Raw genomic sequence first — 25015 nt, 5'->3', positions numbered from 1 at the left:
TATGCAAAGACCGTGTGTGGGGGCCCCATTCCCATCATCCCATGATCCATGCTATTTATCACTTTTTTTTTTCTTCATGTTAATAGTGTACAATTATACACATAGCACTCACTGGTAGAGTAATCACTGGCGAATTACTGATGTAATATTTAAAACAACAGTATTAAAAAAGATGTATATCATGTAAACGTTCAGTATAACACATAAAATTATATGTTATTTGCATCTGTTAATGCAGCACTCTGAATCATATTTGTGTATAAACTGTGCTATACTTAAATATAAACAGAGCACCTCAGAGCTAAGATTTTCTTCTAAAAATCTTTGTTGATGTTCAGCAGAAGAAAGAAAGTCATACACATCTGGGATGGCATGAAAGTGATGAGAGAATTTTCATTTTTGGGTGAACTATCCCTTTAATACAATCTACAATGAAACCAATTTAATTGACCAGTGGCTCCACATGAACATTGAATGGTAGCAAATTTTTAATCATAAATCAGTGGTGTTTACATGTACATTAATATTGATAACAAGGTCATCATGATGAAGCTGTTAATACACACTGAATAAAAATGTGATAGAAATAAAAACACTATGGTTATGTACAGTATAAGCAGATACCGGACGAGCAGTGGAGGGAAAAAAATAGGACAGTGTGTACCTTTAAAGAGTATGTTAAAGTGTGAAGATTTTGCACCACTAGTGTCACCCAGCGGAATTGAAAAAATAATTCTTGTTTTCAAACAGGTTTCCCAAACACTCCCTATCTACCATTGGTGGGTCAGAAAGATAATCCCGCCCCAAACTCACATTGGTTGAGCAAATGTTGCTGTGTCAGGCTGGTTGAGATGCTCAAACAAATAGAGCTTGTTTTAATAATGCCACACTTTTTATACTTTTCAGGGAAATCGACTTACAAATTGCTTACTTACTGTATAGCCAAAATTTCACATTATAGGGACATTTCACCTAAAAATGAACCTCAACCTCAATTTGTTTCAAACCCATATGACTGTATTTCATGGAACACAAAAGTAATATTAGGCAGAATGTTAACCTCAGTCACTATTCACTGTCATTTAAAAAAAAAAAAAAAAAAAGAAAAAGAAAAAAGAAATGCAATAAAAGTGATTGGTGACTAAGGCTTAGATTCTTTATAATTTCTCCTCTTGAGTTCCACAGAAAAGTCACGTGTATGGACAACATGAGGGTGAGTAAATGAAAGAATTAGTAAATGAAAGAATTTTTAAGATTGAACTGTCCCTTTAAGCTGGGATATGAGAACAAAAAACAAAAACAAAATTACACATAAAAGTCAAAAGTTATATTTGAAATATTTCCCATTATATCAACATATTGGATTTCATCACAGCAGTTGTTCATGGATAAGCAGTAAGAAGAATTTAAGTATCTGTTAAGAAAAAACTTTCAGCTCTAAAGCAGCTCTGGTAGCAAAAATATTTGTTTAAAGTGTTTTTCTCTTGTTTAAAAAAGATCATATTTTGCTGTAAAAAATCCACAATACTTACTTTTTTAAATAAAAGAGAAAAAGGAGCATGTCACATTGCTGGTTCAGTGTAAATATATGGGTGCAGTAGCACAGACAGGGATTATGGGATTTTCTTTTCCAGTGAGAGTGTCAGGCATGTAGGCACAGACAAGTTCTCCAATATGCCAACCCTCTATGCCATTCATTCAACAGAGCATGAGCAAAGAACACTCAAGGTGTGTAAAAGATACAAAACAAGAGAGAGAGAAGAGAGAGAGAGAGAGAGAGAGAGAGAGAGAGAGAGAGAGAGAGAGAGAGAGAGAGAGAAGAAAGAGTAAAAAATTCTCATTCTCAATTCCTCTCAATTCCCATTATTATTTCTCAGGCCTATATCCCAGATCCCTACCCATAATATAGATTCATTTAAAAAATAGATTCATATATGAAGTTTACATGCCTAAGCAGAAAAGTCTTTAGTCAATCGTGTTGATTTTCCATCAATGGCAATCTAGAAGTGAAATGTTCATCTCTCCCGTTTTCTACAGGGGCGGGACAGACTGAGGGTGCACAAGTGCACTTGTTGAGATTCGCCCCGTTCAAAGGTGACTCTCTGCTTCGCTTTTATCTAGGGTACCATTCTCCAGGGTCAAAGGTGAAAGAGCCAATCCACTGGCATTGCTCTCATTGAGTCTTTTCACTCTGTAGGTCTCATAGTGGATGTTGTGAGTGACATCCTTCAAATCTTGCAGGTGGGACCTAAATGCAGAACGCAGTAGAGCATTATCAATTTTGATTTCACAATAACATCCCCAGAGGGGAATATGCCATGTAAAATAAAAGTCATTTTATTCAAGTTCAGGCATGAAAGCTAATAGGTTCTTTGAACTCGTTATCTGTTAAACAATTGGTTCGCTCAAATGTGATATGTTAAGCCAATCGGCTAGCATGGTGTAAGCTGTTAGGTCCTTTGACATGTTAACTGGTAGCCAATCAACTTGTGTATTGTCTCTTTGACTAAGATTTATATAGTTCAGTTTGCAAACAAGCTGGTTTCACTGCAGTGCGCAGCGAGAGTTTTTCTCTGTAACCCTCCTCCTCCCCAGCTCCATTGGTCTAGATCAGCTACATGGGGACTGTATGTGTGTCTAAATATGCAGCAGCATGTCCACATGCTTAACTCAGTATGTCTGTGTATGTTCTAGCAGTAGCAAGTCTTCGTACTTGCTCTGCATTAGCAGCGTAGCAGATCTAATCCACCAAGACCAAAATCCTATCAATATGTCAAACCCACATTTACATGCTAATTCTTTCCACGAGTTGTCATGCCTAACTACATACATTTAGTATGATTCCTTTGTGTGCACTTCAAAAGATAATTTCTTCAGTGTTTTTGTCTTATTTTTTATTACAAATATCTGGAAACACTTCACAATAAGGTTGTATACATTAACATCACTTAATGCTTTAGGTTTCATGAACTAACAATGGGTCTGTTCCAGAACCTAGTGAGCTTCCTCCGGAGGCAGCATTTTAAGACATTATAGGCGTGCTCCTGACGTGAAAGCTGTTCCAAAACGTAGATATCTTAATTATGCTGCCTCATAAGATACCTCATTTAGGACAAATTTTAAGGTAGCATCATATGTATCCTTCCCCAGGTAGGCAATCCCAGAATGCACCTTGATGAGGTTGGCGGAAAAATAAATCTAAGATGGTGGATGAAGCGAAAGAAATTTGGATTATAAATATACTTCTAATACATTCAATACTGAAAATTATTGCTCAAAAATTGTTTAATGTAATAGAAAACGGACTATTTTAGCCAAAATGTGTGTGTTCTATGCATATTTATGCTCATTAGAGTATTGCGTTGTTCCTCTCACATCACCTCTATTAAAATCAGTTGCAAGTCCACCCTCGCATGCGCCACTATTTGAATGATGCGTGGTGCTGCCACCTATGAAGAGTGTCCCAAATCGCTCTCTTATGAGGCATCATTTCAGTAAGGAAGCTGCCATAGAAGACAGCTGCCTATGTAGGCAGGAGAGAGCAAGGCAGCTCACTAAGTTTTGGAACAGACCCAATTAACAATATTTTCTACTGCATTTTTTAATCTTGGTTAATGTTAATTTACTGTACTATTACATACTATTGTAACTACAGGGTTGGGGAGTAACGGAATACATGTAACGGAATTAAGTAATTAAAATACAAAATACAAGTAACTGTATACCACTACAGTTACAATTTAAATCATTGGTAATTCGAATACAGTTACATTCAAAAAGTATTTTGATTACTAAAGAGATTACTTTGCATTTTATTGTCATTTGTTTCATTTAATATTTAGTCCTTTCAGATGGAAAACATTTATACATATAAATGATGCGATCCAAAGTGCATTTGAACAGCGGTGAAACACTTTCTTATGATGTGTTACATTCATATGAGCAGACAGAGAAGTAAGTTTGAAGTAAGTTTGGAGCAGAAGAAATAGAAATAAACCTTGTGTAAATTGTCAGCTTTATGTTAAGCTAAAATGCTATTTCTAGCCATTTTACATGCACATGTTACCAGGCACGATCATATTTTTTTTTATCAAGAAAATTCACATTGGATCATAATTTCTTTTTTTTCTAGTAAGACCTTTGATATTAGGGCAAAAATCGTATTCTTGATAATAATTTTTGTATTGTTTTCCTGTAAAAATATCTAAAAATCCTTAAAACAAGATCAGTTTGATTTATCTTGTTTTAGAAACAACACTGCATAAGATATTTAGGTTTTTCAGAGAATGTATTTTTAATGTGTATTTTGTCTTACTGTACTGGCAGAGTTTTTATAGTCAAAACAAGTGAAAAAATCTACCAGTGCTGAAGAAGTAATCCAAAGTATTTAGAATACGTTACTGACCTTGAGTAATCTAACGGAATACATTACAAATTACATTTTAGAGCATGTACTCTGTAATCTGTAGTGGAATACATTTAAAAAGTAACACTCCCAACCCTGACTAATTATACTAATGATCATTGTTAGTTTAGGTTAGTTTGTTATGGATTACCTAATGTTAAAGAATAAAACTTTTCATGTTAAAATGTATTAGTACATTTAGATATGAATTATAACCAAGATTAATACATGCTTTAAAAGTAGGCTATTGTTTGTTTTTTGTTCATGTTAATAATTATGTTTAAAAAAAAATGTTTAACGTATACAACCTTATTGTAAAATGTTACCAAATTAATAAATATCCTTAAAACAAGATTTACTGTACTTATTACATTGTTATAAAATAAGACTTGTCTTCAGAATGAAATTATGAATTAAGTTTATTATTGTTCTTAAGCCATTGGAAAATAGTTTATTTCTTGTTTAAGTACAACCTTGCTAAATTGTTTGATTTTTTGCTTAAAACAAGATTGGCAAATTTGCCATTAAAAATAGTTTGCCAAATAAATCTCATACCGCATTTTGCTTTTGAAATTAATTTATCTTGTTATAAGGATGTTTAGACATTTTAACTGGAAAACAAGACAAAAATATTGATTAAGAAAATGATTTTTTTGCGGTGCATTTCCTGGTGTAATCGGAAGTCTGCTTAAATAGGAGGCAGATAAAAATGTGTGAAAAGCGAGTGAGAAATGTACAGCTCTCTAACGGTCATCTTTTGTTTCCTGTTTCAGCAGGGACTCACTCTCACACCATCTGTCAGCTGGCAGTCATCCAGCAGCTATGGTGAGGGGGCTTTGTGACCTGGACTCACCCTATCAGACTCTGTAATTAACCTGTCCCTTGGAGAAGGGTGTGCTCAGGGTTCCCCTCAGCTGTCCCTTCCTGGAACTTTTAGTCTCTTGGGGTTTTTTTGCCCTCAAGGCTCCTCTGGTATTGTCTAATTCCTTAAATATACTGACTTCACTATTTCTCTGGTCCAACAGAAGTCATTCAAATGGTCAGACAGTGACAATCTTCTACAATAATGACCAAGCTTTAATGAGACCTGTAACTCTGTATCTGGCATGTTGGTAACAAAGTGGCTGGATTTTATGTTAATGTTGGCTGTAATGCCTTACATATTCAAAATTGAGATGATCAGCAAAGTCTTTTTTTTTTTTTTTTTTTTTTGGATAATTCAGATCATGCACATTATAAGTGAAGACAGAATGTTTGCCTTTAAGATTTGTGGTGACACGCAGTAAGAACATAATTACTATTTTTCAAGGCAGTCTCAATGGATGCATAGGCCTAAACTATAAAAAATCTGTATATAAGGCTAATTACAAAACAAATAAATAATAATAAACACACTCTAAATATACTGTATACTCAAATGAACAAAGTGAATAGTAAGCTCATCTACTATGTACCAGTGTCATTACTAAAAAGTGAAACTCACCCATAAATCAGTTTGGCTAAAGATATTTTAAGACACATGTCAACAACAACAACAACAACAACAACAAAACATTTAGGGCATTACTTACCTAATAAGAAGATCTCTCAAGTTTGCAAACTCGCAGTGTGCAACATTTTCGACTGAAATAAACAAAACACAAAGGGTTTATGTTCATGAATTCATCTGGGGATTTGGCGTCACAGCAAATTTCACACAGACCACTTGATGGCAGTGTTGAATAAACTAAACCATGGACCTTCAAGCCTTTTGAAAACTGTCAGCCATCATGACGCTTTGACAATCATTACAGTTACACTTCTCAGCAGTCACAATGTAATGGCTCTCTTCAGAATCTCACCTTCAATGATCCCCCACTTTGTTTTTCTTCCCAACACTTTGTTCCCATTCACCTGGTGTTCCTTATCTGTTCCCACTACTGCAAAGGGGATGTTTTCCTAAGAGACAATTTAAAGAGAAAATGAAAAGTTTTCCTCATTTGCTATACCTCAAAATCTTAGTGTATCAAGCTTAAAGTGTTGAACCATTTATAAAAACTAGATTTTTTCAATTTTCTGAAGAAAATGTGAGCAGTGCTTGCCCATGCAAAACTTGTCACCACAATGGTAGTGGGTTGTTGTTGGTTGCCTAGACATTGCTATGCAACATTTTCTTAGTGGTTTTTAGTGCATTACTATCACTGCAAAATTTTTAATTCAACTCATTATATTTAGTGCCTTTTTAGTGACTTCCGGGGGGGGGGGGATGGAGGAGGTAACCCCCCCAAACAATAATCAAAACAGGCAAGTACAACCCACCCATTATTTATACCATGATCAATGGAAACATGGGTAAATGCTTCACCCTGCAACCCCCTAAATGTTTAAGCCAAATCTACGCCATTGCTGACTTCTTTGGAAAAGTTTATATCACAAATAGTACACTGAACTGATTGAATTTAGTAGTGTAAACTAAATTCAGTACAGTTTAGTTAGCTGAACATAATCAGTTTAGCTAGCAGAACATAAGTTGGATGTAGTTATGAAAACTTCACTTTAGTTCACTGAACTTTAAGGCCTGCCACAGTATAGTTAGCATTCAGTAGCTATGTTTTCATCTAAATTGCGAATTTAATTTATGCAAAAAATCAGAATATCGCAAAACCAATGTGCAGATAAAGCCACATTTCCATCCCTTGCATTCAAAAGATACAAAATCGTCACTTCCTGGGAAATTGTAGTGACTGTGTGACTCTTTTATTAATAAAATACTCGCAGTATTGGACGCGTAGACAAAACACTTTAATAAGACATTTCATGACTGGAAATTACAGCGCGTCACAGTTCTGGGAGCACTATGTGTGTGTGCATTGCTCCATCATGACTTTGCAGTGTGGATCTATAAGATATTCTTTAAAAGTATCAATAAAGCTGCTCTTCGGGAAAAAGTGCAAGTTTGTGTTTAACTTATTTGCTCTGAAAACTCTATGCAGGCTTTGAATTTTTAGGATACTGGTATTTCAGAATGACCAGGGCAACATTTCAGCTGCAATGACTGGTCAGCTGGTTCGTCCAGTTATGAATGCATTATTCAGTCGCATGACTTTTTTGACGCGCATCTTGTACTCCTGTTTAATTCAACAGGAGTTTATTCGGTAAATGTGTTTCCATCATAGTTTAGGCACATTTCTTCTAATCAAATAAAAAAACGTATCCACCTCAAGCGAGTATATACGTTTTCTATGCACATTTTGGAGATTTTATGTTTTTTGGTGTTTCCATCCAGCAGATTTTATGTGATATCCTAAAATGCGCATAAAAAAAGTGTTGATAGAAACATAGCTTGTGTTGCTAAATTTCACATCATGTTAGACCTGCATTTTTTGCATTGCATATGTCAACACTGGACACACAAACCTCAGTAATGGTGACACTCAACAAACATCATGAAGTAAAAGATAAACTTTTAAAATCACCACAAAATTATTCACTAACAGTGATTGCAAAAACAACAATAACAGCACAAATAAAGTCTGCAAATAGCAAAATGGTTAGCCTACAACACTAACCTCATTATTTATTTATGCTGCAATTCATGCTGGGAGCTGGCAAATCTTTGTTTGTTCAGACAACTTTGTTAAGCGAGTTGAGATGACAAATACTCTTGTTAATTCAACTTATGTACAAGCTGACAGAATCTCGACTTAACATGTTAAGTTGGCTGGAAAATTTTGTTGTGTCAACATAAAAAAGCACCCTGATACAATTAAACATCATAATATTTTTTTACAGTGATTTGGTTTCTAGGGCGTTGCTTTGTTGGTTGCCTTCTGGCCCAAGCCAAAAGAGTCCACCCCTTACAAAAAATCTATAGTTCTGGCAAACTAGCTGCAAACTTGCCACAAATGTGCAGCAAATTTGCCACTCATTATTTTCACATGCAAATGAGCTTGTGATTCGCAGAAAATGTTTGCCAGAAGTTTAAGCTCTTCACCGGTAGTGGTAAACCTGCAGCAAACCTTTGGCAACAAAGCTTTAGCAAAGCTCATTTGCATGTGAAAATAGTCAGTGGCGAATTTACGGCAAGTTTGCGGCAAATTTGCCAGGAACTCTCTATTTTTGTAAGGACATGTCTCCATGATAGTCTCCTAAATATAGTTCAGATCTCTCCCTCAGGGATTTTCTTGCCCGTTTATCATCCACCAGGTTAAAATTTTAAGTCTGATCATTTAGTGAATAATACCACATTAATAACACACCTCTCCTCAACAAGATGCATGTTCTGGGGTAACATTCATCTGTAGCACAAACAGTTTGGGACAGTTATGTGCCAAAGTGTAATATTTAGGATTACGGGTTTGTTTAAACGCCTAACTCCGAGTATGAGCAATAGTAATAGTGGAACTTGCTTGCAAGTACCACAAATTAGATCAAGAGTTCTTAATGGGTTGTTTATACAGCAATGAAGTTTCTGAGAAGTGTCCTCATACCCTAATCTTATCATTGAGTATTCGGTCTTCTGCGTCCTCATCATATTCTCTCTGCGGATACACTCTGATCCCGTTGGCCTGGAGGTCTTGTCTTATCTGCAGATAGAGGCTTCCAGTTAGATGGATTTACACTGACTTTTACAACCTACCACACAAGAGAACACACACACATATATACACACACACAAAACTGCACAATCGCCCCAGGGGGTGACATGTGACTGCAGCTCTTCCTCCAGCTCTTGCTGCTGTATTTTACTAGCCTCAAACTTGGTCCTTATGCATTCCTGCACTAGGAAGCCACGGTGAAGGGCACACGAGTTCAGGCCTGAGGTGCAAAGCATTAAACTTTAATGCATTTGCTGCCATCTTCATGTGTATGTGTGTGTTTGTGGGGGAGGATTTCAGAGTGCGGCTGTTGTACATGGATATGATATCAGCGATTGATATCTTGAGAACAGTATGATGTCCGCCCCCGCACGACACTCTGCTCGGGCTATTGAGCAGTGAGAGACAGCTTGGGATAATGGGCTGAAATGACAGAGTACATCATTAGGAATGTTGTTTGGTGTATATTGATAGGAGACACACTGCGTGCGGGGGCTGCTAGGGCCCTGCGGTTCGTGCAGTCAGAGCTGTCCAAAAAAGCTCTGTGGGGAGAGCTGATGGCAAGTAGCCCGGGCTGAAGGAGCAGCTATACATCAGTCAGAGGAGAGGGCAAGTCTCCTCATGGAGACACCACAGACACTGCTTTAGCGTAGCCTATTCATTTTTCAACCCTCTATCAAACCTAGAGCGAGCAGTCTTTTTGTATTTTTCTTTTTTTTCAGTAAAATATCTAAACATCCTTAAAATAGCAACAATTTGCTTATAAAAATCTATATTGCGTAAGACAATAAGATTTGTTTTCAGAGAGTATATTTAGAATTTTTGAATATGAAAGTTCATGTTTCTTGTTTTAAGCATAATCCTGGATGAATTTTGTAAAATTTGTTAACATTAGTAGTATGCATTAGGTATCATGAACCATCAAGGAACAATATATTTTTTCAGCATTTATTAATCTTGGTTAATGTCAATTTATGAAAATACAGTTGTTAATTGTAAGTTCATGTTAGTTCATAATGCGATAACTAATGTTAACATATACAAACTTCTAATAAAATAAATTATTAGTATATGTTGAAATTAACAGTAACCAAGATTAATAAGTGCTGTAAAAAATATTGTTCATTGTTAGTTCATGTTAAGTAATGTAGTAAACGAATATTAATGAATACAACGTTATTGTAAAGTGTTACCGATTTATGCTTAAAGCAAGAAAAAAATATTCAAGATATGCAAATAGTGTTAATATTATATGTATAATTTGTATAATTTAGTATATGTATAATAATGTATTTATTGCTTTGCCAATATATTCACCTAGTTTTGAGGTTTTTTAGATATTTTTACTGGAAAACAGACAAAAATAGCAATTTCAAAAATGATTTTCTTTTTCTTTTTTTGATGCACACAAGCTAAGAGGGCTTTGGTGATTCTTGCTCTATTCAGCCCAGCTTATTCAATCCTTTCCCATTTTGTTTTTTTTTTTTTCACAGCTTAACTGTGAATTTGGAATATTCCAGCATTTACAGCAGCAGGTCATCCATATTCATGACCTCAATTATGTAAAGGACTGAATATGTATGTGTGGGCAAGCAATATAGATGACTGATCTGATTATGAGTGCATATCATAAGCTGAAGAAAAGTTGCGTTGTGCAGGTGTTGATGACGGACAGCTCACCCTCTGTTTGAACTCTAGCCGCTCCTCTAGAGTAAGTGTGTCTGCTTTGGCAATCACAGGGACGATGCTTACTATTTTCCCAAGTCTCCTCATGAACTCTACATCTATAGGGCGTAACCTGCAAAAGAACAAGATGGATCATTACTAGTGTTTGTTTGACTGTTTTTCATTTTACTGATGTTTTTACATGTAGCATGCTGTAAATTCATGCAATGTACAGTGGGTTCCAAAAGTATGAGACCACATAAAAAATCTGTAATCATTTACCCAGGAAATAAAGAAAGTTTTAGGATTCTGAAGACATTTTAAACAATGAAAAGTTATAACATAAATGAAAAATAAATATTGAAGATTCTGCACTATTTCTAGGTCACTAATCAGATATAAGCAAATATGTTACATTGACCATGTTAACTTTATTTCAGTCAGGACAACTTCCCTCAAATGTATACTTTGACTTGAATACTTTGAATGGATACTTTTATTCAGTTATAGACAAATTAAGCTGGTGTTGGCGGTGTGGTTCTGTTCTGGGAAAATTCTCCACCAATCCATGCAGCCATGCATGGACAGTGGAGGGAATACAGCAAAAAAAGTAAAAATCATTGGGTAACAGAACAGATTCAGCAGAATTATTACAATATTGTACTTTTTCTGATGGTGCAACATGGTACAATTGTTCATTTGCATAATAGATTCAATGGACACGTAATAGAACTTCAAATACTGTATATCAAGTTGGTAAATTAAGAAAAAGTTGCAATGACACATTAACCTAGTTTCCATTCACTTTTCGTGCTGTTTTGTTATCAACAAAGTGAAAATGTGTAAAAAAAAAAAAAAATCAAAATTTGCAGTCTTCTGCCTGTTTCCATTCAAATGGCCTTTTATCGATAAAAATGGTGTGCGTGATGACGTCATGCTTAAAAAAAAAAACACTTTCTCGCATAAGTTTGGTTTATCACAAAGGAAATCTGCCCTTAAGCTATTTCCATACAGAAATGTGTGTATATCACTTACTGTGAACCGAAAGTCTTTGTAAAATGGAGAGTATTGAGACAATTCACTGAAATTAGCCAGTTTTCGGACTTCAAATTCCTCAGTGCCGACCCGCTGTTTACAAACACGCAAGCGGAGCCCTTTGTCTGGGCTGCCCGGACGCGGAAACGCAGAAGGAAAAGGGGAAACAGAGCCGGGGTTCTCATCAGAGTAAGACACCACGCAAATCGACCCACGCTACCCAGTATACTACTGGCAAATGTTCAGTCTCTGGATAACAAGCTCTGCGAGCTGAAAGCACAGATCTCTTTCCAACGAGAGACGAGGGACTGCTGCATTATCTGCCTAACAGAAACTTGGATGTCTGCGGAGATTCCAGACTCAGCCATTGAACCCGCGGGGTTCTCCGTGCACCGAGCGGACAGAGCGAAAGACCTCTCAGGTAAAAGCAGAGGTGCTGGATGTTTTATGATCAACAAATCCTGGTGTGATCAGAGGAACGTACATTCTATCAAGTCTTTCTGCTCTCCTGATCTGGAATTTCTCATGCTTCTGTGTCGGCCATTCTGGCTACCGAGGGAATTCACAGCGGTCATTATCACAGCTGTGTACATTCCCCCACAAGCCGACACAGACCGGGCAATCAAGGAACTGTATGGGAGTATAAGTGAGCAGGAAACCGCACACCCTGAGGCCGTGTTCATTGTGACCGGGGACTTTAATAAAGCCAGTTTCAAATCAGTCGCACCAAAATACCACCAGTACATTAGTTTCAACACACGAGGGGACTGGGTTTTGGACCATTGCTACTCTCCCTTCCGGGATGGCTACAAATCCCTCCCCCGCCCACCATTTGGCAAATCGGACCACTCTTCCATTCTGCTTCTGCCCGCTTACAGGCAGAAACTGAAACAGGAAGCACCCACCCTCAGAACGATCCAGTGCTGGTCGGACCAATCAGACTCTACGCTACAGGACTGTTTTGATCATACGGACTGGGAGATGTTCCGGTCCGCTTCTGATGACGACATCGAGCTTTACGCTCAGCCCACTCTTGTATCCCTTGTACACACATGACTGTGTGGCAACACATAGCTCCAATGCCATCATTAAGTTTGTTGATGACACGACGGTGGTAGGTCTGATCACTGACAATGATGAAACAGCCTACAGAGAGAAGGTGCACACTCTGACACACTGGCGTCAGGAGCACAACCTCTCCCTCAACGTCAGTAAGACAAAAGAGCTTGTGGTGGACTTCAGAAGAAAAGACAGAGAACACAGCCCCATCACCATCAATGGAGCACCAGTGGAGAGAGTCAGCAGCTTCAAGTTCCTGGGTGTCCACATCACTGAGGAACTCACATGGTCCATCCACACTGAAGTCGTTGTGAAGAAGGCTCATCAGCATCTCTTCCTCCTGAGATGGTTGAGGAAGTTTGGAATGAACCGCCACATCCTCACACGGTTCTACACCTGCACTGTAGAGAGCATCCTGACTGGCTGCATCTCCGCCTGGTACGGCAATAGCACAGCCCACAACCGCAAAGCACTGCAAAGGGTGGTGCGAACTCCCAGACACATCATCGGAGGTGAGCTTCCCTCCCTCCAGGAAATATATACAAGGCGGTGTGTGAAAAAAGCTCGGAGGATCATCAGAGACTCTAGCCACCCGAGCCATGGGCTGTTCTCACTGCTACCATCAGGCAGGCGGTATTGCAGCATCAGGACCCGCACCAGCCGACTCCATGATAGCTTCTTCCCCCAAGCAATCAGACTTTTGAACTCTTGATCTCCCACAATCAAAATACATCAGCACTGCACTTTATTACTCTTACTGTTATATCTCACACCAGACTGTCATAAATTATATTATTATTATATTATATTCTCTCTTAACAACTTACTATCAACCAACAGCCTGAATGTCAATACAGTACAATACAACCTACTGTACATTCTATATATACTACTATATATACTTTTTTTTATTATTGAATAATGTGTATCTATATTGTGTGTATTGTATACTGTACAGTGTATGTTATTGTTTGTATATAGTTGTGTGTATTATGTGTATATTAGACTTTAAATTGTGCTGTGTTAATTTGATGTTATTGTAAATTGGTATATGTCTCATCACTGCCACGACTGCTATGTTGATCGGAACTGCACCTAAGAATTTCACACACCATTGCACTTGTGTATATGGCTGTGTGACAATAAAAGTGATTTGATTTGATTTGATTTGATTTGGTTTACTGTCATTTTAATTTCACAAATAAATGCAATCAGAAGACAAGGAATTGCAATCAAAATGGAACAGTTGCCTTTCTGATAGGACTGTAATATTGTAAAATTACCCTGCTGTTGAACACAACATCACCGTACAGCTGGGTGCAACTACAGTAACGCCTTCCAAAACAGTTAGAAATCTAGGGGTAACCATCGATAACAAACTAAATTTCACTGACCATATCTCAAAGACTGCAAGATCATGTAGATTTACACTACAATATCAGGAAGATAGGACCCTTCCTCTCTGAACATGCCACACAACTTCTTGTTCAGTCACTTGTCATAACTAGACTGGACTACTGTAACGCTCTCATTGCAGGCCTCCCTGCATGTGTAATTAGACCCCTGCAAACAATCCAGAATGCAGCATGCCTGGTCTTTAATCAACCAAAGAGAGCGCTTGTCTCCTTGTCTCTCTCCACTGACTGCCGGTTAATGCATGTATCAAATTCAAGGCTCTGATGCTGGCATACAGAACAGTCACTGTGTCTGCTCCAGCATACCTAAAATCATTTCAGCAGAGCTACGTGCCCATTAGACGCCTGCAGTCGGCTAAGGAACGTCACCTTGTCGTACCAACACAAAGAGGCACCAAAACACTTTCCCGGACTTTCGGCTTCATCATACCACGTTGGTAGAATGACCTTCCCAACTCCATCCGTGAAGCTGACTCACTTTCTGTCTTCAAAAAACGACTAAAAACATATCTTTTCCATGAGCACTTAACCAGTGACTAATATAAAAAAAATAAATCTAAAAAAATCTTTAATCTGTTTTGAATACTATTATGATGCTAGTGAAACTTTGTAATATGGCACTTTTTCGTACCACTGTTTCCTTAACAGGGGCAGACTGGGAAGAAAATTCGGCCCGGGATTTTACATAGAAACTGGCCCTTGGGGTCCTTGGTTGGTTGCTGTCTTTTCTGCATATCGCTGCCCCCTTCCGCATATCGCGGCACCGTTTTGTTGCGTTCTGCATAACGGCCCCATGTCGCGGTTGGCCCAACGGGAAAAGTCCCGGTTCTCCCAATGGCTAGTCCGCCACTGCTCCTTAAGATGATTCGCTTGTGTTCCCTATCTGTCACTCACTCGACGTTGGTGTCGATGTAGTGACACTAGGGGTCACTCTTGGGAGCCCGAGACACCTCTGGTCTTTGATAAAAGGCCAATGAAAATTGGCGAGTGGTATTTGCATGCCACTCCCCTGAACATACGGGTATAAAAGGAGCTGGTATGCAACCACTCATTCAGATTTTCTCTTCGGAGCCCAACGGTCATGCTCACTGAGCTGAATACTACTGTTCATTCACCTGCTGGATCTGACGGCGCATTTCAGCGGCTTCTCCCTCCTCTGCACTGGTGCACTGCAGAGAATGCCCCTGGGTGCTTCGGCAGAAAAACTAGAGAGTATATTTTCTGAAAGAGCATTTTTCCCCTCTAAAAGAGTATATATTTCTCTAAAAGAGCGCACACACGGAACGTCTTTTTAAAGACGCGTCTTTTTAAAGATGCTTTTCCGATTGTGTGTTATTCCTGGTTGTGCTCATTATCTCTCGCCTTCTAACAGTCACGATCACTGTCTTTCGTGTCTGGGCACTGCTCACGCGGAGACAGCGTTCGTGGATTGTCACGTTCTCATTGCGAGAATATTTCCATGGCAACGTTGCGGTCGCGGCTCGCCTTCGTAAGAAAGCGAGCCACCCTAGATGCTCCCGCCTCGGTCCTTTTACCCACGGGTTTGAGGCCAGCGCGGCTAGCACTGGGGGCGATTTGGGGACCCCAATGGGACCGCCTCCACCGGGTATCCCCCCGCGGGCTTCCGGGTGAGTCCGCCGGCTCGTCTCACGGCGAGTTCGACCTCTTATTCGGAGCCCGCGAAAGTGATGAGCTCTCGAGCGCAGCATCGGAGAGCGGGCTCGTCCAGTCGGAAGCCTCAGCTGGGCTCCTCCCTTCGGGGTCGATCGCCCAGTCACAGGCTGACGCGGAGATGACGACATGCTTTCCCGGACAGCCGCGAGCGTCTGTTAGATGGATTTCACCGCTCTTCCCTGAACCCTCGCGGCTCGGTGACTGGTTCCTGGGCTCGCGGCGCCGCTCAAAGCCACGCCCCGCCCCGTTCCTTTCTTCCCGGAAGTGCATGAAGAGCTGACAAGGTCGCGGAAGGCACTTTTTACTGCCCTGTCCCGATCTTTTCAGCTTCCCCGCTCTCACTACCCTCGATGGTGGGGTGGCCAAGTGTTATTCGGCAATCCCCCGGTGGATAAAGGCGCACGCGGTGCACCTATGCCCGCAGAGCGCCGCCACCTGGCGTGGGTGCCCAAAGCCCCCGTCCAAGGTCTGTAGGTTTACGTCATCTCTGACGGTCAAAGCCTACGGTGCCGCTGGACAAGCTGCCTCCGCCCTGCACGCCATGGCTCTCCTGCAAGTCCGCCAAGGCGCTAAAGGAACTGCACGAGGGTAGTTCCGCCCCGGGATTGATGCAGGAACTGCGCTCGGTGACCGACCTTGCTCTCCGAGCGACGGAGGTCACGGCGCGGTCTCTCGGGCGGACGATGGCCACACTAGTGGTCCAGGAGCGCCACCTTTGGCTCAACCTGGTCGAGATGGGCGAGGCCGACAGGACACGATTCCTTGCTGCCCCCATTTCCCAGGCGGGCCTATTCGGCGACACTGTCGAGGACTTTGCCCAGCAGTTCTCGATGGTAGAGCAGTAGATGGATGCTAGCCGGCTTATCCTGCCCCGGCACGGCTCAAGATCCCGCACCCCATCTACTCATCGCCGAGGGCATCCCCCTGCGGTGACTACACCGGCTCTGCCGCAGCCCGCCCCTTCGGCCTGGCCCCATCGTGGAGCAGACGCCACACGTCTCGCGGCCGCCCAGAACCCGTGAAAGGCTTCAAAGCGCCCTTGAAAACGGGCGACCCAGGGACAACGAAACCCGCTGCTCTGGAGCTGGTAAGCAGATCTTCATCTTTTTGTTACCTTTTGCATTTAATTGTGCTGCATGCCCAAGTGGCTGCAGTACTCAAGAGGTCAGCAAGAGTGGTTTCCTTGTTCCCTGGGTCACATATCCGGTGTGTACGGCTGGCATCACGACCACCGTCCACCACTCCATTTGGCAGGTTGGCGCTCCAGCGGCGGTCTCCCGCCCTGAGCGCCCAGCTGTGGCACAAATCCGCCCCCGATGTGAAAGTCTCCATGGGTCACGAGGACAGGCCTCTTCCTTCCCCGTCCCAGGCTGTTCCGGGGGTGGTCACAAGGAGCCAGGTAAGTGCTTCGATGTCCTCGGACTCAGCACGGCCACAATGTGGTGTGGCACCTCGAGCTCCGCCCCGCCGCGAGGCCCCACCTGCCGGTACATCCGATGATGTTGTCCCTTTGGTCCCCTTTGTGCGGAACTTGGACGCATGGCTTGCGCCTTCCAGTCCGTCACGAGGGCTGGTCCGGACCGTCCGACTCGGCTGCGCGATTCACTTCGCCGGGCATCCGCCCAGGTCCAGCGGTGTCCACTTCACCTTGGTGAAAGACGGAAACGCTGCTAACTTGCGCGGAGATCGCTACCCTCCTACGGAAGGACGCGATAGAACCCGTCCCTCCAGCCGAGATGAAGAAGGGGTTTTACAGCCCCTACTTCGTTGTACCGAAAAAAGGCGGTGGGTTGCGGCCAATCTTGGACCTGCGAGTACTGAACCGGGCCTTACACAGACTCCCGTTCAAGATGCTGACGCAAAGACGCATTCTAGCGAGCGTCCGGCATCAAGATTGGTTCGTGGCGGTAGACCTGAAGGATGCGTACTTTCACGTCTCGATCCTTCCTCGACACAGACCCTTCCTGTGGTTCACGTTCGAGGGTCAGGCGTATCAGTACACAGTCCTCCCTTTCGGCCTGTCCCTGTCTCCTCGCGTCTTTACGAAGATCGCAGAGGCTGCCCTTGCCCCGTTAAGGGAGGTGGGCATTCGCATTCTCAACTATCTCGACAACTGGCTAATCTTAGCTCACTCTCGAGACGTGTTATGCGCACACAGGGACCTGGTGCTCTCACACCTCAGCCGACTAGGGCTTCGGGTCAGCTGGGAAAAGAGCAAGCTCCTCCCGGTTCAGAGCATCTCTTTTCTCGGTTTGGAGTTGGACTCAGTCTCCTTGATGGCGCACCTTACGAACGAGCGTGCCCAGTCGGTGCTGGCCTGTTTGAAGGCGTTCAAACAGAAAACAGCGGTTCCACTGAAACTTTTTCAGAGGCTCCTGGGGCATATGGCATCCTCGGCGGTGGCCACCCCGCTCGGGTTGATGCATATGAGGCCGCTTCAGCACTGGCTCCAGACTCGAGTCCCGAGATGGGCATGGCGCCACGGGACACACCGCGTGGCCATTACGTTGGTCTGTCACCGTCTTTTCAGCCCTTGGACCGACCTCTCGTTTCTATGAGCAGGTGTTCCCCTAGAACTGGTCTCCAGGCGCGTCGTGGTCACGACAGACGCCTCCAAAACGGGCTGGGGCGCTGTTGGCAACGGGCACGCAGCCGCCGGCCTCTAGACGGGTCCGCGGCTGCGTTGGCACATCAACTGCCTCGAGTTACTGGCAATTCTGCTCGCCCTGCGGAGGTTCCGGCCGCTGATCCAGGGCAAGCACATGCTAGTTCGGAAAGACAGCATGGCAGCGGTAGCATATGTCAACCGCCAAGGCGGTCTGCGCTCCCGCTGTATGTCACAACTCGCCCGCCGTCTCCTCCAACGGAGTTAGCAGCACCAAGTCGCTGCAAGCCACTCACATCCCGGGCAACCTCAACACTTCGGCGGACGCGCTGTAACAACAGGTTACCCTCAAGGGAGAGTGGAGACTCCACCTTCAGGTGGTCCAGCTGATTTGGAGTCGATTCGGTCAGGCACAGGTGCACCTGTTCGCCTCCCAAGAATCCTCCCACTGCCCGCTCTGGTACGCCCTCACCGAGGCCTTCCTCGGCATAGACGCGCTGGCACACAGCTGGTCCCCTGGCATTCGCAAATATGCGTTTCCCCCAGTGATCCTGCTCGCACAGACCCTGTGCAAGGTCAGGGAGGACGAGGAGAAGGTCGTCCTGGTAAGCACCCTACTGGCCCGCCCAGACGTGGTGCTCGGACCTCACGCTCCTCGTGACAGCTCCCCCCAGGCAAATTCCCCTGAGGAAGGACCTTCTTTCTCAGGGAAGGGGCACCATCCGGCACCCGAGCCCAGACCTCTGGAATCTCCATGTCTGGCCCCTGGACGGGACGCGGAAGACCTAAGCTGTCTCCCACCTGCGGTGGTAGACAAGTTCACTCAGGCTAGGGCTCCCTCTACGAGGCGCCTGTATGCCTTTAAGTGCCGTCTGTTTGCTAAGTGGTGTTCTTCCTATCAGGAAGACCCCCAGAAGTGCGCAGTCAGATCAGTGCTTTCCTTCCTGCAAGAGAGGTTGGAAGGGAGGCTGTCCCCTTCCACCTTGAAGGTGTACATTGCTGCCATAGCAGCACACCACGACGCAGTCGACGGTAAGTCCTTAGGGAAGCATGATCTGATCATCAGGTTCCTAAGAGGCGCCAGGAGGCTGAATCCCTCCAGGCCGCGCCTTGTTCCCTCATCGGAACTCTGTAATTTTTCAGGGTCTACAGAGAGCCCCCTTTGAGCTTGCAGTCAGCCGGGCTTAAGGCACTCTCCTTGAAGACTGCCCTCCTGACTGCGCTCACTTCCATCAAGAGGGTAGGTGACTTGCAAGTGTTCTCTGTCAGCGAAACGTGCCTGGAGTTCGGTCCGGGCTATTCTCACGTGATCCTGAGACCCCCGACCGGGCTATGTGCCCAAGGTTCCCATCACTCCTTTTAGGGACCAGGTGGTGAACCTGCAAGCGCTGCCCCAGGAGGAGGCAGACCCAGCCCTGTCGTTGCTGTGTCCGGTGCGTGCTTTACGCATCTATTTGGATCGCACGCAGAGCTTTAGAATCTCTGAGCAGCTCTTTGTCTGCTTTGGTGCACAGCGGAAAGGAAGCGCTGTCTCCAAGCAGAGGATCGCCCACTGGCTCATTGACGCCATAACTATGGCATGTCTCACCCAAAACATGCCGCCCCCGGTAGGGCTACGAGCCCATTCTACCCGTGGTGTAGTGGCTTCTTGGGCCCTGGCCAGAGGTGCCTCTCTAACAGACATTTGCAGAGCAGCGGGCTGGGCAACACCCAACACCTTTGCAAGGTTCTAGAACCTCCGGGTGGAACCGGTTTCGTCCCAGGTAGTGGCACGCAACACAAGCGGATAAGCCCAGGATAGCCGGTCGGGTGTATCGCTTGCACATAGCGCCTTCCACCTCCTTTTGAGCTGAAGACGTGCGCTGTTAATTCCCAGTAGTGTTCACAAAAGTTGTTCCCTGGTTGACTTCCTCCGAGCCCTGTGGCAGTCGAGTTTTCGGAGAGACTCGCTGGCGGCCCAGTACACGCGCTAACTAAGAGCCCGGTTCTGGGGTAGGTGCTCCGCATGTGGCGGTTCCCTGTAAGGCTAACCCCATGCGATCTATATCTTCTGCTAGTTTGTTTCCCTACTGACAAACTGCGTCTTCCTTGGGCAGAGCCCCTCAGTCTCCATGTTGTAGTAACTCCTCCCCCATTGGGCAGGATCTACCTTGAAGGCTCTCCACATGGTTGGAAAGACCATGTGATGTATTCTTCCACTTAAATATCCCCCCCTCTCTTGGGGCGAGGTGTGGCCTCCGTGGTGTCCTCCCCTTGGGAGGGACACCCCCCGACTAGACCTGGTAGCCCAGTCAGATAATCCCCCTTCTTTTTTAGGGAGTGGAAAAAGAGAAGGGGAAAGAGGCCACGACTGCGTTAAGCCTGTCTCTATCTCTGGGTAGTCGACTTGTCCCCAAAAAGGGCCGTTCGACACTCATAAGTGTGTTGGGGGAGGTTATGTGTCAACCTGGTGCGCTGGCTATGAGGCACACAGCAAGTCTGCCCACCACACACCGCCAGTTCACGTAACACAGTTCAGCCTTGTGGCATTTTGTATAGGGACCCCTAGTGTCACTACATCGACACCAACGTCGAGTGAGTGACAGATAGGGAACGTCATGGTTACTGGTGTAACCTCCATTCCCTGATGGAGGGAACGAGACGTTGGTCCCTCCTGCCACAACGCTGAACTACCCGCTGAAATGGCCGGACCTTATATCGGCTCCTCAGTGTAAAACCTGAATGAGTGGTTGCATACCAGCTCCTTTTATACCCGTATGTTCGGGGGAGTGGCATGCAAATACCACTCGCCAATTTTCATTGGCCTTTTATCAAAGACCAGAGGTGTCTCAGGCTCCCAAGAGTGACCCCTAGTGTCACTACATCGACACCAACGTCTCGTTCCCTCCATCAGGCACCTATCACAGGTTGCCGCCAGTTCCGACCTGAAAGCGAATCGTCATGGCCCTTTTCAAGCTGGCAACCTGCACCAAGTAGTGGGGGAAACTTTCGGTCTTAGTATAAGGACCATCCATCGATGTGTATATGCTGTGTGCACAGCTATTTTAAAGAAATTGATGCAGTGTAATATCAGGGTTTACATATATGATACATTCCTGATATTCAACAGGCTATTTTGAACAATCACCTAATCTAAAGCATTGCCATCACAACTGTATTATGTCCCGCATATTTGTCCAGGAACTTTTAACAAGCAACTTGATTGTCATTTAAAATTAATTTTAGCGTCTTAATGCAATTTACATTTTCTGAAGAAGCTCAGCAAATGTGATCCGAGGTAAAGGGTTAGATTTAAAATATTTAAACATTTTAAAATGTTCAAAAGCTCGTTTCTGAAAGTGAACTCAGCATTGGACAAATAGTTCTGACAGTTTACGGTGTAGAACTTTCTGAGAATGTCATTCAGACGACTTTTTTCATCTACAGAACAGGGTATGGCTAATTTAAGTTTGTGTAAAGAAAAGGCAATTATATAGGTCTAACAATATAATTTTTTCGTTTGGTAATAATTTTTTTTTAATTTAATGCTTTATTCATTTGGTAATTTATTGAATTGAATAAAGGGAATTTTGCCGGCATTTTTTCAAAAGTAAGCTAAACAATAATTTAATAGAATTGGGTTATATGTTAGTGTTCCAAAAAAGCACACTGAAGCTTTTCTCCTAGTATTGTGTATTTATTTTGAATTTAAAACATCTATGTGCACAGAAATTATATATTTTTTGTATTGTGGGCTAATTCATTATATTATTATTTTGAATGGTGTGGAAAAGCAACTTTAATAAATAAACAGATGGCTACCGCGATTAAATTAATCACAAAAAGTGGCCATTCATTTGTTCTCTGAGCACTAGCCGATGACAGGTGCATGAGAGAAATTTGTGCACTCCTGGAAGTGTCATGACGCAGATGTGTTTACAGCATCGGATCTGTGCAGGTATGCCATTAAGACCAATCCATAACAGTGTGAGTAATGCTTCACGTACAATAAATTGGCTTTCAAGAATGTATACCTTATCGTCATGATTAACACAGGCTAACAGTTGGGGTGAATTATGTCATCTGACACTACATTTTTGCGTTAATGCCTATTTTCTCGACAAAAAGTGTTTCCAAACCTGTTTTTCACGACATTTGAAGTATCGACATAGAGTTTGCGTGCTAGATTTAAAAGGAAAAATATTATGTCGACACTTGTGAAATTTTTGCGATAATTTGCGTTTCCATCAGCTATATTGGTAAACTTTTTGATGTGCTACACTTTTTGTCACAAAAAAACCCTTGGATGGAAACATAATTATTGAACATAGGAAATGAATTGGTGGGTTTTTGTTAAATGTGAGCCAAAATCATCACAATTAAAAGAACCAAAGACTTAAACTACTTCAGTCTGTGTGCACTGAATTTATTTAATACACGAGTTTCACAATTTGAGTTGAATTACTGAAATAAATGAACTTTTCCACGACATTCTAATTTATTGAGATGCACCTGTATATGCAATAGAAAAAATTGTATTTGTTTTGTTACTTTTTGAATTCATGGCACTAATGCACTAACACGCTATACATGGCCATAATATGCGCCGGTTACACTTTTTTATTACAATTAATTTAAATGGGTGATGGGTGCATAAAAGTGTTAATGTGCAGAATAATGTGCAGTTAGTGCAGTGGTGGCTTAGCGGTTATGGCTCTGGGTTACTGATCAGAAGGTTGGGGGTTCAAGCCCCAGCACTGCCAAGATGCTACTGTTGGGCCCTTGAGCAAGGCCCTGGACCCTCTCTGCTCTACGGGTGCTGTATCATGGCTGACCCTGCACTCTGACCCCAGCTTAACTGGGATATGTGGGGAAAAAAAAAAAAAGAATTTCACTGTATATGTGCAAATTAGTGATAAATAAAAATAATTAATTATAAAAATTAAAGACAAAAGAATGATGACAGGCTTACTTTTGGAAGATGTGTGAATGGTTTTTACTGCAAATGGCACATTAGTGAATGGGCACTTGAGAGTATTTGAGCAGATTTGATTATTTTTTTGTGGGCTAATTAAACAAAACAAAACAATAGCATGACATGGTCTTGGAAAATTTCTCTACATGAACGATCGTACAGAAGTAGGTCAATTTGCACCAGCTTGCTAATAACTCTACAAGCCAGTGTGTTCTTGTTGACTGATTTTGACTGAACAGAATTAGCTGTTGGCGTCATGGTAGGAGATGCTCCAGGTCACACCTACCGATGACATGGACCAATGGCAGTACGAAGGTGTTAAGCAGTCGAGTTAGAAGTTTTTCTAAAAGTTCACCCAGGTGAGCTGTTACAAAACACTGAAACGAACGCAAAAACACCTTCTTTTTGGCCAGATTTTGTTCTAAATGACGTCACACCCGTTTGTTCTTTGATTTCGTATGAAGTATATTTGGCCTTAAAGTGCAGCTTGCATCCATGCAATGGAAAGGCAGTTAAGGCAATGAATAAATGAAGGACTTACAGTAAATAGAATCCCTCTGATACGCATCTGATTTGTATTGGTAAATGTCATGATCATTTGAGCATCATGCCTTTGCTTATGCTGGCATTAAAGGAAAAGGTGAATATGCCAAATAGCAAGAAATTCAAAAATGAATGTAAATGTAATTCAATCTTTTCCTCATATTGTTATGCTAAAGAAATGCAAAACATAATATAATATAATATAATATACACTTGCACTCAGACTTTTTGACCACACTGTATTTTCAAATTAAATTAAATTTATTTTTTATTATAAAGAAATAAAAAGCACTTAAGTGTCTTTCTAGAAGACATTCAGTCTTGTATTACCTGTAACATATTCTGTATAAAATGCACACATTAAATATCTGAATTTTAAAATCAGTTGGTCGTTATGTGAGTGTGATTAAGTTTATTACTACATGGATGGACAACACAGTTTCAGAACCTGGGCTATTTTCATTGAGTGCATGTACATAACCACCTTTTTTTCTTTCTGAGCAAGACTGTCACTGGTTCAAAATCTTTAGAGATTCCTGAGATTCTTAAATCAAGCCACTTCTGCTATATCACATTAATGTGAACCATAACACATTTAAGCAACATTGTTACACATCTGCCGAGGTGTGAAGCATGTGATGTGTGCAGGAAGTTAACACACACCAGTGTCCAGTGGCTGGCAGGAAGTAGACGCAGCAGTGAACACGCGTGTCAGGGATTCTTCTCTTCCTGTTGACATTCAGCTCCTCCTTCAGATATTTTTCATACTGTTCATTAACGTATTTTACAATGGGCTCCCAGCTGAGAAAAAAGGCATGGAGAAGTGTTTACATCACAATTAACACATTTATACTTTTTAGCAAACAAAGCAGTTGTTATTATGTAACTAATTGTAAGTAATAGTTGAAAAGTTGAAAAGAAATACAAGAAATCTTGTTGATAGTGCCAGAAAATCACTGCAAACCTTCCAATTTAGGTATGGAAATGTTTTGTTAAGACATGAAGACCTTAAAAGCTATATAATGTTTTATTTATAAATAAATTATTACTTCAACATCAAAGTCAAGGCCAAAATGCTCTCTG

At 42.4% G+C, this 25015-nt stretch overlaps 1 protein-coding gene across 3 annotated transcripts in view; it reads right to left on the bottom strand.

Annotated features, from left to right (window-relative positions):
- Positions 1–1142: 1142 nt before the first annotated feature.
- LOC127452040 (neuronal-specific septin-3-like) overlaps positions 1143–25015 on the bottom strand; it is a 112510-nt gene continuing 88637 nt past the window's right edge. For all 3 annotated transcript variants that reach the window (XM_051717169.1, XM_051717172.1, XM_051717171.1), the window contains 6 exons: positions 24596–24733; positions 10663–10780; positions 8875–8970; positions 6247–6343; positions 5977–6028; positions 1143–2248 (listed from right to left, as the gene is read on the bottom strand). In XM_051717169.1, the coding sequence (XP_051573129.1) occupies positions 2089–2248; positions 5977–6028; positions 6247–6343; positions 8875–8970; positions 10663–10780; positions 24596–24733 (661 nt within the window). In that variant the 3' untranslated portion in view covers positions 1143–2088. The remainder of the gene's footprint in view (positions 2249–5976; positions 6029–6246; positions 6344–8874; positions 8971–10662; positions 10781–24595; positions 24734–25015) is intronic.

Source organism: Myxocyprinus asiaticus, chromosome 14 (genome assembly GCF_019703515.2).
Source record: "Myxocyprinus asiaticus isolate MX2 ecotype Aquarium Trade chromosome 14, UBuf_Myxa_2, whole genome shotgun sequence".
Lineage (NCBI taxonomy): Eukaryota > Metazoa > Chordata > Actinopteri > Cypriniformes > Catostomidae > Myxocyprinus > Myxocyprinus asiaticus.
Note: the sequence above shows the minus strand (reverse complement) of the source record. Positions and strands in the feature narration are given on the sequence as shown.